Source organism: Lepisma saccharinum, chromosome 5 (assembly GCF_977018435.1).
Source record: "Lepisma saccharinum chromosome 5, izLepSacc3.1, whole genome shotgun sequence".
NCBI classification, from domain to species: Eukaryota; Metazoa; Arthropoda; class Insecta; order Zygentoma; family Lepismatidae; genus Lepisma; species Lepisma saccharinum.
In genome coordinates, this window is record NC_139233.1 from 46,636,545 (window position 1) to 46,651,059 (window position 14,515).

A 14,515-nucleotide genomic window follows, 5' to 3' on the forward strand; every position below is an offset into this window, starting at 1 on the left:
AGGTTGAATAAATGATAAAATTTGTTAATTATTGTAATTAATATACAGGGTGAGTCAAAAGTCTGGAACCGTAGTGTTATTCACTTCAGCTTATATTATCTATATGATATGCTCAATATGCTGACCCTCTTCAGCAAGGCACATGTTCAGACGACGCTCCCAGTTCTTCAGGACACTCAGGATTGTGGCAGGCGATATTTGCGAGGAACATTATCCTCCTTTGCAGATGGTGTAGGTCGGGAATCTGGTTGGAATAGGTCCACTCAACGGAGCCTCACTAACCTATCCACCTCTCAGGAAACTTCAGTAAAGTGCCCTCCACATTAGTCACACATTAGTCTTATGGTTCCTGACTTTTGAGTTGGTGGTGTTTTAAGTCCACTTTATGCACAGTAAGGCTAATCGGGACTGGACCTACAGTTTAAAGTGGGATCCGAACCACTTGTGCCTCCACCGGGTATCGAACCCGGGACCCCTTGATTACAAGGCAATGACGCTACCACTGCGCCATGGGGGAGGCCCATCCTGACTTTTGACTCACCCTGTATCACTACACCTATATAAATAACAAAGGAAGAAGTGATTCGTTAACGAAATTGTTTCTTGAATTTTAGTAATAGAAATGTGTAGGTCTGTGAGCAAGGGAGGGGCCAGGGGGGTGCCACTTGCCCCCCCCCCCCAGAGATTTCTGGCAGGAGTTAATGAAATTCGAATAGTGAAATTGTAGCGATATTTTGTAACAAACAGTATTGTTTTCTGTGACTTACTGGAAGTAACTTACATTAAATATTATTATGAGTACCGCGGAAGTTCAGTCGTTAGGGCGTCTGACTACCATACTAGAGACCCGGGTTCGGTCCCCTGCTGGTGAGAACCGGGACTTTTTTTCCACCTATTCAAGCGGCTCCGGCAACCAACCAGCGTCGCATAAAGTGGGTACCTGGAGAAAACTCTGGGGGGTAAAAACGGTCAGAGGCGTGGTGCTGATCACATCACCCTCACCTTCGCCGTGATAAAGAAAGCGTGTGGGCGCTAACTCCACACCCCCATACGCCTTCATGGCGTAGGGCAAAGCACAGGGGAGCACTTTACTTTCTATTGTTATTATTATTATTATTTGAAGTAGGGTTACATTTAAGCTTACAGTCTATTTTACACTTATTATCTAACTATAGAAGACAGCTTTTTGTCCTAAATGAATTAATATGTTAAATATCTAGTTATGCAAATTCTATATATAGGGTAAGGCAGTCAAATTCACAAAAAATAGAGAGAACAAATATTAGTTAATTTTTGAACATGAATGTACTGTACATGAGTGGAAATTACTAGTGTACCTGAAAAATGTTCATTTTTTTAATATGGTGTCAGTAAGATGGCGTCCTTGGTTTTGCACACATCGTCGGAGTCTCAGACTAAATCCACCCATACGAAATTAATCCACACACTCTCCATGAAACGCCTCTCCATTCAGAAAAAGTAACAGTGTGGTGTGCGTTATCATCTCGTGGAACCATCGGCCCCTACTTTTTCGGAAATGAACAAGGTAACACGGTGGCGGAAAGCGCTGGACGTTATGCTGACATGTTGGTAACCTTTTTCCTGCCTGCCCTCGATGGCTATGGCCAAGATGAAGACACACTCTTCCAGCAAGATGGTGCAACTAGCCATACTGCCAGAGTGTCTATGGATGTGCTTGACTCGCATTTCATGGTCGTCTCATCAGCACATTCGGCGATATTCCGGGGCCTGCCCGTTCACCCGATTTGACGTCTCCTGACTTTTTCCTTTGGGGTTACCTCAAATTCAAAGTATTCAAGGACAACCCTCTCAAGAACCAGGGATAATTTGAAGGAGCGAATTCGGCAAGAGATCCACAACATTCCGTTGGAGATGCTATGAAGCATCATGGGCGGATTTACTCTGAGACTCCGACAATGTGTGCAATACCAAGGACGCCATCTTACTGACACCATATTCACAAAATGAACATTTTTCAGGTACACTAATAATTTCAACTCATGTACAGTACATTCATGTTCATGTTCAAAAATTAACTAATATTTGCTCTTTCTATTTTTTGTGTTTTTTTTTAAATCTTCCCGTTTGACTGCCTCACCCTATATGTACACAGAATTTAAAAATGTGTGTTATTATTTAAAATAACAAAAGTAGTAGTAGTAGTAGTAGTGGTGGTGGTGGAAATAATAATAATATTACACAACAAAGAATAATAGCAATAATTACAATAATAATAATAAAAGTTTCTATAACTCCCCCCCACCACCCTTAGAAAGAATCCTGCGGGCAACCTTGTCTGTAGCAATTTAGGTAGTTCTAAATGAGCGAAATCTAGTGTTGGGCGATATATCGTAAATATCGTCCAGGCGATATCACCAAAATTATATATTGTCACGATATTTTGGCGATATATATCGTGTCGTCGATATATTGTCACGATATTTTGGCGATATGTATAGTGTCGGCGATATATTTTCAATATATTTTGGCGACATATATCGTGTTGGCGATATATCGTCACGATATTTGGCGATATACGTATATCGTGGAAATGATATATCGCCGATATCACGATACGGAAAAATATCGTATCGTATCGTCTATGACAATATTTTCTTGATCGCGATATCAAATTTCCGATATCGTTCATCCCAAATGAATAGTGATACTTACGATGTTGTAAAAAGTATTTACAGTATTTACAAACTAGCCAAGACGAAGAATTACCAAAAATACGAACTGACATTCAAGACTGTTCATTCTGTTCAAGGGAGAGAGAGTTTGTTGTAACAAAGTTTTTAATTCGCATGTTCCTAGCATTTGTGTTGGCTTGTGTCCTTTCATTGTGAATTCCGATTGGCCTATTCAACTCAGTGCTTCCTGATATCATTTACTTCGCCACAAAACTGCATTTAATTTTGTCCTAAAAGTGGGCTCCATAAGATTAATTGTTCTTGGGAAGTTCATTACGAAATTTTTTAAAGATGGAAACACTGATTCGCTTCCTGCAATCTTACGAAAGTCTAAAACGGAAAGCTTCACGTGCCGAACGTGATCGTTGGATTCGGAGGCAATCGAAAGTGTTTGCGTGACATTCAAATCTCCCCAGGGACGTTGCCCTGCGCTTAACTAAGAAATCTACATCCAGGCGAATGCAAGAGACTGGCTCAGGGAGAGAGGAAGAGGAGAATTTTAAAGCGAGCGAATTCCCTTGTCGGAAGAACGAGGCACTCGGTTCACTATTAGTGTCGTGGGAGGATTAAAGGCGGAGGGGCAATCACACCCCACCTCGATATTTTCAAAAGTAGAAATACATTTTGATTTACCACATAGTAATTGGCGATTACACCCATTAACCTTTGTTTTTTACTTCACTTTTCTGTCGCTTTTGGCTAATTGCGAGATAAGGATTTGTGATGAAATTGAGGGATATTTACAAAGAACATCATGCCCATGCAGGATTCGAACCTGGGATCCGTGTTGTCGTAGCGCTCTGTGATAACAACGCCGCCACGGAGGTCCGCTCCTCTTGACGTCTAAAATTAAAAGATCACCCCTCTGATAGTGTACTGGCAAACGCTGTCGGCTTGTACTGAAGGGGTTCCGGGTTCGACTCCAAGTGGATCCACATTGCACTCTGGTTCGGATCTCACTTTACACTGTCAGACCAGGGTCCGAAGGGGGCAAACCCAATTATATATATATATCATTGGGGCAAACACCCTCCGGCCTACCCCTTCCCCCAACACAAAAAATAGCTATTCTCCTAGAGGTGAGAGTTTAGAGCTGTCAATGAACATTTGTTACTTTTGTAGGCGGGTAGAAGGAGAGAGTTGTTGACCTTTTAACCTATCAAGGATGGCGTGTTACCACGATGACGAGAAATTTTCGCGTTTTTACTGCATCGCCAAACGTAACAGTGGCGACAGCTTAGCAAAAAGAGCGAGGGGACACATGTTGACTGGCCGAAGAGTGGCTTACGACTACTGGTAAAGCAACAACACTTCACCCACCCTTCTTTGGAGCCGAGGAGTCTGAATATGTTCTTTACGGCTCCAGCTGTAAATAAATGGTATTTTAGTCCAAATAAGGTAGGTGAGCCAATGGTAGCCCAGCCCGTGTTCCCAAGGTGGCCCACTGTACATTTAACACAGTTAACAACCACTACATTAATATACCCAGTCTCCATGCAGAAAACTGTCTCGGGCTGCCAGAAGCCATTTTATTTAAGTTATTGTGGAACCTCTGGCGTCGAAGGGACTGTGCAGACCAGGTCGGCTATTCGTTGTTACTGTATGTAATGCATATCAACAATCAAAAGTTTGATTCCAACAATTTTCTCTAATAAGATGTAGAAACGTGAATAAACATGAATAAATATTTTATTTCTTGAGAACAAGCATTATTATCTAAGCCAATTATAAGCCGTGGGCCACCTTTCGGATCCGTGGGCCACCTTGGGAACAGATGTAATTATTTTTCTTTCAGTTAGAAGCAGTGTTACAAAACATTCATTTGGTACACGTTGTTAATTAGTTATAGGAGTTATTTCTTTTAATTTCAGAAATTTATCTCTCATTAGAGATTTGTAAATTGCCCTAGAAACTTAACTATGGACATATTTTGCTCACCTACCATATACAATTCGTATACTCTCTCTCTCTCACACACACACAGACACACACACACACACAGACAAACACCCACCCACACAGATAGACAAGCACACACACACACACACACAGACAAACACACACCCACACAGATAGACAAGCACACACACACACAAATCCTGGCGACCTCTGTGGCGGAGTGGTAATCACAGCGCGCTACGACGCCAGGAGCCTTGGTTTCGAATCCCGGCCTGATTATGTTCATCAATTTCAGCATATCGTCACTCATCCTCATTAGCCAAAAGGCCAAAGGTGGCAGAAAAGTGACCATATGTAACAAAAATTAAATCAAATAAAAAAATATTGCCATTCATGCTCATCATCACAAATACAAAATCAAAGTGGGAGGATTTAAGGTCTTAACTAGATGTTCCAAGAATTTAAATGTGCACCTAAGAAACTTACCACACTGTTAGAATAATATTTATATCATGCTGTAACTCCAATAGTTTTAATTATTTTATTTTGTGTTTGTATCTTTGTGTACAAGTTACATGTTGTATGTTCAACTTTAGTGGGACATTTGTACTGTGATGTACAAATAAATGAATATGAATAGAAAACAAAAGGATATTTCGTTTCTATAATTTGATCACATGTTTGACTAATTATAATTTATTTTTGTATTGTAGACTTCTTTTCAATAAAAATTTGAAATTCAGTATTCATTTATTAAGGGTATTTGTTCTTCCACTGTGGCGTACAATACTCAAAAGATGAAGTCCTTAATTTTTCCTAACAGTGTTTCACTGTAAGAGAATTAAAAGATTTAAATTTATGTTTCTCTATTGGTCAAGGTAAGTTAACATTACTTGAGCACCTCAATTATATTGCAACACTATGTGGACTTTGTGACATTTCACATAATATGTGAAAAAATAATAATTTTGTTGTTCTGGTTTTACAGGAGGAACAGAAACCCAGAAATGCAGGGAATACAGCACAACTGTGGCCAGCAGAACTCTCAGCAGACAGAACACAAAATGGCTTCTCAACAGCACATGGTAAGTTTTTTTGTTGGAGTGATCTCTAATTTCCAGTTTTGTGTCATTGTGTGCATTGCAAGATAATACCTAACTTACTCCAAAGAAGCAGAACAATATTAGTTTCGTGAATATTCTTGATGAGATGAATAAGAAATCATTCTTAAGATATCTTAATCAATAAAAGAATTTTAAAATAAATTCACATAAAAATACATTCATCTAAATACATTATTCTAACGAACTCCTAACTCTATTGCGCAACAGCACTTTCAGTGTGCCAGGCTGCCAAGCTCTTATTTTCACTGGTTGAAACATAGTCAGTCCATCGATTCCTATTGCAGGTGTTTTCTGGGTTTCAGTACTAATAAAATTTTGCCAAGGTTCTTTATGATTTAAAACGTCTGTAAGATATGCTTTTGGCTTTAAATTTTAAAATATAGTGATTAACTCATGTAAAGTAATACATTAATCAGTACATCTCTTAGGTAAAAAAAGAAGTAAAGTGCTCCCCTGTGCATAGCACAATGCCATGAAGGCGTATAGGGGGTAACGCCCCACACTTTCTTGATCCGGTCGTGAGTAGCAAGAATATTCAAGGAATTTTCAAATATCTTTAACGTGTTGTTTCCTTTCATCCCTGATGAAATCAATGCATGTCTTGGTCAAATTATTTTAGAATATTGATTCAATGTTGTGGGCAAGGTTGCATGTAATACGAAATTTTGAATTATTTAAATACTTTTTAATCTCTTTTGGTTTGCTATCCAGATAAGTGAATCATTTCACATCTTTTACCGATTTTTACCATATGTTCAATATAAGTTGAAATCCAGTGATTGGAAGTAAAGGGTTACTTTTTTTAGTGATGATAACTATAACTATTCTTTATCCACTGATAGAATTAAGTCAGTGTTAACAGAACCATATGACTTGCGAGTCCCACACTGTGGTGGTGTGAAAAACTCAATATGCTGACCAAGGCAGTAATTTATTTTATTATAAAACATAAACGAAACGTAACGTTTCAACCTTCTAGCAAGGTATTCTTCAGACTCTGCACCAAGTATAAATGTAACAAGATACAAAAACAGGACGATATATATACACAAACATTACTCCCCTCCAGACTATTAGAAAGTTGTTCTGGAACATTCTAGCAGGTGGCTTTCCCTTGTCAACTGTACTTTCACCTAAAAGGCTAAACATATTTACTTCCATATAGAATGTGGTGGTGTGTTCTAAGGCTTTGGGCTCTGGCTATGGGACACATTCTGGTTCAAGTTTCCTGGGTCGGTGACCACCCACCATCGTGAGGAAATTGGGGAGCTGCAAATGAGTAATGTAACCTGGTCATAGAGACCTACAACAACGACTGGGGGTCCATCTAGCTGACCACATGTCATCACCCCGTAACTGGTTGAATGATCGCCCATCTCTGCTGAGGTATGAAGGAGTGAGGCTGGCAGTCGGTAGGTAGGCCCTGGCCCTGACTTGTGAGACGTAGTTAAGTTCCCAATTGGTTAATACTTAACTCAGCTCCTCCATAGATATATTGGCCGCCTGTGTATAATTCATAGCATTAGGTCTCACAGCTTGACTCTGATCGCTGCGTTTAGTGACATAACTTCAACATGTTGATATTTCAATGTGCATCAATTTTGTTCAACTGCTCTCATCAGAATTAGCCAATAGGGTTCCTCAAAAGTCACATGTATTTGTGTACACTGACTTTGTTCTTACAATGGACCGAGAATAGTTACTTTTTGAAAAGAATAACGGCAGTATCCAGAGAGGGAGAATTGTCCAAGGTCACAAAGCTGATATAATCACACACTTTCCATAAGTCATGACTTAATTCGGTACCTCAAGTTGGCGCTTTTTTGTTACTTTGTAAAATATTGTGTCTACTTTCTTCTATTTTGTAAGTTTGGCGGTCTCCCAAATTCCCTTGTTCACCTTCCTTCCAGTGTTTGGATAGGATTGATCGGCATTCTTGGAGACGGAAAGGTACAGTGTACATGAAAATATCACACATTCGTGTGGAGTAGTGTAGGAGTATTTATATATCAAGAACAGCACCTTTTCTACATCCAGCACACACAGGAAGAACTTATGAATAGAGAAAAATGAAAGTTGACGCACAATTTATGCTGCACAGTGTTCATGTATATGCTAAGTTTGGTTCGAATAGATTAAATATGTCCACTTTCTTGAATATCATAGTTGCAAGGTGCTAAAGGTGTTCAGATCATTGCCAGTCGGTTTCTGAATAATGTATCCAAACTACATTTCTCCGTTCTAACAAAACTTTGGCCAGTTTTGAATATAGAAAGGTAGTAAAGTAAATTAACTATTGTTACTTTAAGTAGTAATATGTTACCATTACAGTAACTCATATAATTTTGATAGTACTAATGCGATTACCAAAAAGATAGGACGATACAAAGTTAGGTCGCTCCACAACTTTGAATAGTACAAAATAGGATATAAAAATGACAACAGCAAAGAAATAACATATTGCGAATTAAATTATAATACATTTATATTTTCAAATATATAAATAATTTATTGACCCTTGATCTTGTTTCAGCTAATATAAAATAGAATATCTTGTAGAACATTCAGGAAAAACTTAGTGTTAATTCCGTGTCTTTCAGTGAGGTTAATAAACCCCAGACGTTTCCATTGACTGAATTAATTAATTTATATATTCAACTACAAAGTGTAAATAAGATATGCATATGTTTCAAATTCTGTATGAGCATGATAGTATTACATACTCTACATGGTACATACGTACCTTGATTGTGCATATAAGGAATGTAACTAATGTATTTTCACTTTTATTTTTAAAAATGTATTTTGCAATAAATAGAAGTATTGTATCTTGTATGCATTTAATTAGTCTAGTAGATTCTGTATTTAAATTGTTGTGTATGCATAATTTTTTTTCGAGTAGCACTGTATTTCATAAATACAATTTAGGTCTTGTGGATAGCACTTTGTAGAAAGATATTTCCTTTCCTTGGTGAACCTTTAATTTTGAAGAAATGGAAACACAGACAGAAAATAATAGCTTTCTGCAGTGTGCATCAATCATATGGTACTGTAGTATTCATTAAGTCTTGTAGCGGATTTATTAATATGTTTTCAGACATATAGTTTTGTTTTTAAGTTAAATTGTAGTTACTTCTAAAAGAGAAGCTATGTCTAGAGTCAGCATATACGTATGTGTGGGAATGGGGCTGTGATACTGTCACTTCGAACCCCTCTAATTGATTTAGTGATTGTATGTGTTATGTAGTAGATACACACTCAAATAAACAATATCTGAGAATTCAACTAAACACTATCACATTCTAAAAGGTTTTGCAAAATTTATTTATGGTTCATGTTTAGTAGGTGATCTTCAGTCAGTGTTCTCTTTCTAATGTAAGCATAATGTTTCAGAAGTTATGAAGAAAATAAATAAACCATATATCATTCATTGCAGAATATTTACAATAATTAAGCATACGATTTTTCTAAAAGGAATACCAAATCTTTCTTAAGTTAATTATAATTTCTAACTCTATAAATACACAGGGTGTCATTTTAATGGCGCCCATGGACCACAGATTCGTATAGAGGACATCAAAACAAACAACTTTTCTCAGTAACATTTTTCCCGTTGGTGCGTCGATTCGACGCTACAGACGTTCAAAAAAAGACTGTTTTGCCGCCTGGATGCTGGCAATCCATCACAACATTTGATTGTATCTGTGACGTCATTTCCTGTGGTGAAACAGCGCACCGCAGTGTTGCAAGGAACACACAAATTTTGTGAAAAATGACAAAGTACCAACCACATTATTATCTACAACACGAAGCGAGAAACGCGTCCAGTAGACCGAACATCATAGCCTACCAGCCAAAAGATCAGCAATCATCTCAGGGGAAGGGGGAAGTGAACAATCGATATGAGAAATGGTAAGCTGGACCCTGTGGTCAAGTGGTTAGCACATCGCGCTGCGACGCCAAGGGTCCCGGGTTCGAATCCCGCTCAGACTTGCTTGTTTGTGAATGTCATTCATCATTTCATCACTCATCCCCATCTTCGCAAATTAGCCAAGAGGCACAAAATGCGAAGTAAAATAAACTAAATCAATCAGTCAATCAATGAGAAATGGTAAAAAACGTATTCAAAATGAAGTGTCAATATGGGATTTTGTTTCAGTCTACTGTAAAATATCAACAACAATAAATTTTATTGGACTTACAGATTACACATGGCTGTTTACGCCCAGCTACATGTCAATTATATTTGCAAATCTCGTTGCAAGGTTGATATCTACACGTTTGTGTCCAGATGCCTTGTGGTACTTTTGTGCTGATGACGGAAGTATCCGAGGTTCACGTTGTTTCATTACGGCTAAAACACGTACAGTGGGATCCATGTGTATCACCGTGCAAATTGTCCATGACTGTATTCATTAATTTTTCTCTTACATCCTATGTGTTTTTAAGCGATGGATTTTTATGTATTCTGGTGCAGAAGTTGTCAACAGCTTCTTTTGAGTTTTCTGTTAATTCTTGAAGCTCTTATTGGGTGCTCTTAAAGTGCACGAAGATGGTGATGGACAATTTGCATGGCAATACTCATGGATCCCACTGTACAACCACAGTAACAATCTAATGATGAATCAGTAGCAAATATACTGCCTTGTTCACAGTTGCAAACTATTACATGCGTATCTGGTGCGTAGATAAACACAGTCGTCGGAGAGTTTGTTTTACTACTACTTATATCCCTGTATTTTAAACCATTTTGCCCCTTCCCGCATAATTTCTCTGACTGTAGGCATGTTGCTTCCCCTTGGAATTTTGAGTTCTTTCATTTCTATTTTGTCATCTGTTCAGTGTGTCACAGACAACTAGTATCAGAAGGACGAAGTGGATAGACTAAATTGTAGATGCCAACTTCGTAACTAGATTTGCAAATATTTGACATGTAAGCTGAGACAAAATTCGATATGACCACTTCCACTTCCACTTGAATTCTATTTTCTTTCTACTATTTTTCGTATCGTTTCTTTACTTCCTCTTAGGTTACAGAACGTGTTTTCTCGTTTTGTTTTACGGTACATAATGTGGCTGATTGTAGCTATGTCATTTTTCACAGAATATGTATGTTCCTGGCAACCCTGGAACGCATCGCTTCACGACGGGATATGACGTCACAAATGCAATCAAATGTGTGTGGTTGCCAGCATTCAGGCGGCAAAAAGGACTTTTTTCAACGACTGTAGCGCCGAAATGATGTACCAACGAGAAAAATGTTACTGAGAAAAGTTGTTTGTTTTGATGTCCTCTATACGTTTCCGTGGTCCGTGGGCGCCATTAAAATGACACCCTGTATAATTAAATGTTGATGCGTAAGTTCGTAACGTGTTTCCACTGTGGCAACTCATTTGAGATGGACAAATGACAGGAATTAATCAGTAATGTATTTTCCGTCATTGTCTATGACTGTCTACCAACGCTGGGGCGATTTTTCGATTCCACGCCTGAGGAAATCAGCTGATTTGGTGTTAAAGACGTAGTCAAGCCAAGTTTGAAGAGCATTTTTGGTACCAAGGGAGTTTCTTTGAAGATTGGTGGAATGAGAAGTGAAAAGATGGGGGGGGGAGGTAAGGAGGATGTTGAATAACCTCCCAACCAAGCTCCTGGATAGCAGCTTTTGTTATGTTTATGGAGTGTGAGCGTGCATTATCGTGTTGCAGCAGCACTTGATGCAGTCTTCCTGGCCTACTCAACGATTTGTGTTGTTTTTAAGCGTTCGGTATCCTGAACCTTGCCCATGGAATCAAATATCGCACGATTGTTGATGGGTTACAGTTCATCACATTTCCTAATTCTCGGGTCGACTGACGTGGATCATTGCAGAGTATACCGTTTAAACGGTCTTCATTAAAGCCCGAATTTTCATGAATGTGGAGAATCGCTCAAGTCAAAATGACAAAACGATTTTCTTGCCCTGCTTTCCCCGTTTGCACTCTCCCCGTACACGGCACAAATGTCTCGAGCCACCTCCGCTGCCTTTGCTACTCTGTTAAACTCAGACAGAAGAATATGTCGGAAGTGTTCGTTTTTTCCCACTTGTCACTTATTGTTCTTTAGCCCACAAATAACATTGTCTTCCTTCAAATCTGCATAATTGAATGCGTATTCACAACCACAACAGTGGCACTCCAATTGATGAACGTTAAATGATAAGCAAACTTCTAACACCACAGTGTTGCCATACCAAACACAAACGCTACGAACTTATGCATCAACCCAATAAAATAATATTGTTATAGATAATTAATTTACAACAAGCCAATATTTACACCCAATAGGTTCAGAAGAAATAGTTTATTGATTAATAATAATAATATAACTTAAAATATTACTATCCTCAAAATACTATAAATACTCGAACGATATAAATCAGGTGCATGATAAGTTCAAACTAAAGAAGTGTTTCTTGAGGGTGCAATACTATTATTGGGGAAATATGCCTCTTTTTACTCCCCCCCCCCCACACACACACAGTCTGGATGAAAATTACCTTGCTTGTCGCTTCCTTAAAAAAAATACTTTGGACGTCCATGTACCTACAAATTTGACTCTATTGTTTTTATGGCTAATTGAGGGATGTCTTTTACATCTACTGGCATATACATCTTGGTGATGAATATGAATAAATTCCCTTAGGTTATCAATCAAGTGAGTCCTGGAAAATTTTCTGAGTTTGCATTCGTTGGTTTTAACTATCAAAAACTTAGAAATATTTCCAGAATTCATCAGTTTAACAACCCAAGAAAATCTCTTCATTAGATCCATACTTGCCCATTGATATTGCATGTTCTGGTGAAACATAAACTTTGGCGGTGTCATTCTTAGTACCGCGAATGTTGTGAAATGTATATATTTCTATTGTTTCAGGCTACTCAATCCTTCCTAGTAAGCTGCTACCTTCTGCCGCCAAGGGAGGAGTTGACAAGATGCCACTCTCGCTTAACAGCAGCTTCTCCTTCAGCCAGACATGGCCCCTGCATGCTTCTCCTTGTATCTTGTCACCTCAGAAAGGTCGACGGATTTTGGAGCCAATTACAATGGGGAACTTCAGATCTGAATCACCAGGTAGCCACTTTTCTTTGTTATTAACATATATTAGTAGTGCATGTAGAGTTGAATAAGTTACTGGAAAAAAAGTAATGCGTTACAGTTACCAAAGTAAAATGTTGCAGTTACTTTCTTGTATAATAAGGACATTTAGCTGTTTTCACAACTATCACGTGCTTTCTGCAGTCCAATTTTTTTCCAGTGTAACTTTACTCACATAAATTTAAAACAACACAACAAATATGCTTTATCCTGGCAAATGAATCCTCCAGTTGTGAATTTATTTCAACTTAATGCAAGTTTAGTAAAGTAAGACACAAAGTAACAAAGCACCATTACAATTTCTCACACGTAATTTCTGCAACACATTACTAACACAAGTACCAAAAAACAATGCATTACTTATGTTATGTTACTCATAGGCGTAGCAAGGGGTGGGCAAAGTGGGTGACTGCCGTGGGGTCAACTGAAGGGGCCTCGCACCCATTGGGTCTATACACAAAAAAATTGCATTAGATAGATGTGAGAAAAATATATGGCAAAGGCTAAATTTTGTGGACGATAAAACTACAACATTTTGTTTTATCAGGTTATACATTCTACTTAAATGCATGAATTTGTCAAATATTTAGTATTTTAAATAAACCTGTTGGTAGCAGTCTGATTTCAGAAGCCAAGCTGCTACAAATGACCTATGAATAAAAGTATTTTCATTGTATTGAATGTGTGGTTGGTGTTCGCGTTATGTGTTTCAATATACAGTGCCAGATTGCCAAATATACAGATTAGCCCCTGGCCTGTCGGCCCCAAGCCTTTTAGGAGTTCCTCGACAATGGACAAAGTGTGATTTGATCCTGAAAGAAAACTACAATCAAGTTTTTTAAATACTTCTGAAAGATAGGAAAAAATGAATCAGCTCAAAGAAATTAAAACTTTACGTTAAAGGTTCTGTAGAGAAAACACTGCATTAGTTCTAATATTAATACATAATAAGGAATCTTTATTATTATTATTATTATTATTATTATTATTATTATTATGATTATTATTATTATGACTGAAGCTGGATAATATTTTGCTGACATATTCCTGGAGATTTTCAATAACTTCACATTGAGATTTGAATTTTAAGGAATGTATGGGGGCCTTACATTCTAATCTCACCCAGAGCCTCGCGATATGTTGCTACACCAATGATAGTACCGCCTCCTCGATGGCGCAGTGGTAGCGTCGTCGCCTTGTAATCAAGGGCACTGATACCCGGTGGAGGTACAAGTGGTTCGGATCCCACTTTAAACTGTAGGTCCAGTTCCGATTAGCCTTACTGTGCATAAAGTGGACTTAAAACACCAAATCAATCCAATCCAACCAATGATAGTACTCATTAACTCTGAGTGCATGTGAGCACCTGTATTTGTAGTACATTGCCAAAATGTCCAGAATTGTTTAATGATTGTTACACCATACCCATGAACCCAAACACTACAATAGAATAAGGCATTATATAGCCTGAAAAAATACGACTAATATTTTTTTGACACTAGTTGTGCTCTATTGTCTGTAAAGTAGATAATACCTATACTCTCATGTATGGTTTAAGCAGACACTACATTTTTGTGATCTTGTTCTTATTCATATTTAATCACTTCAACTTTATTATTAATATGTTACATATATTTTACATTC

At 38.0% G+C, this 14,515-nt stretch overlaps 1 protein-coding gene across 2 annotated transcripts in view; it reads left to right on the forward strand.

Annotated features, from left to right (window-relative positions):
* LOC145987797 (TOG array regulator of axonemal microtubules protein 1-like) overlaps positions 1-14,515 on the forward strand; it is a 257,466-nt gene that overhangs the window by 138,719 nt on the left and 104,232 nt on the right. For both annotated transcript variants that reach the window (XM_083122501.1, XM_083122502.1), the window contains exons 5-6: positions 5,602-5,698; positions 12,650-12,847. In XM_083122501.1, the coding sequence (XP_082978627.1) occupies positions 5,602-5,698; positions 12,650-12,847 (295 nt within the window). The remainder of the gene's footprint in view (positions 1-5,601; positions 5,699-12,649; positions 12,848-14,515) is intronic.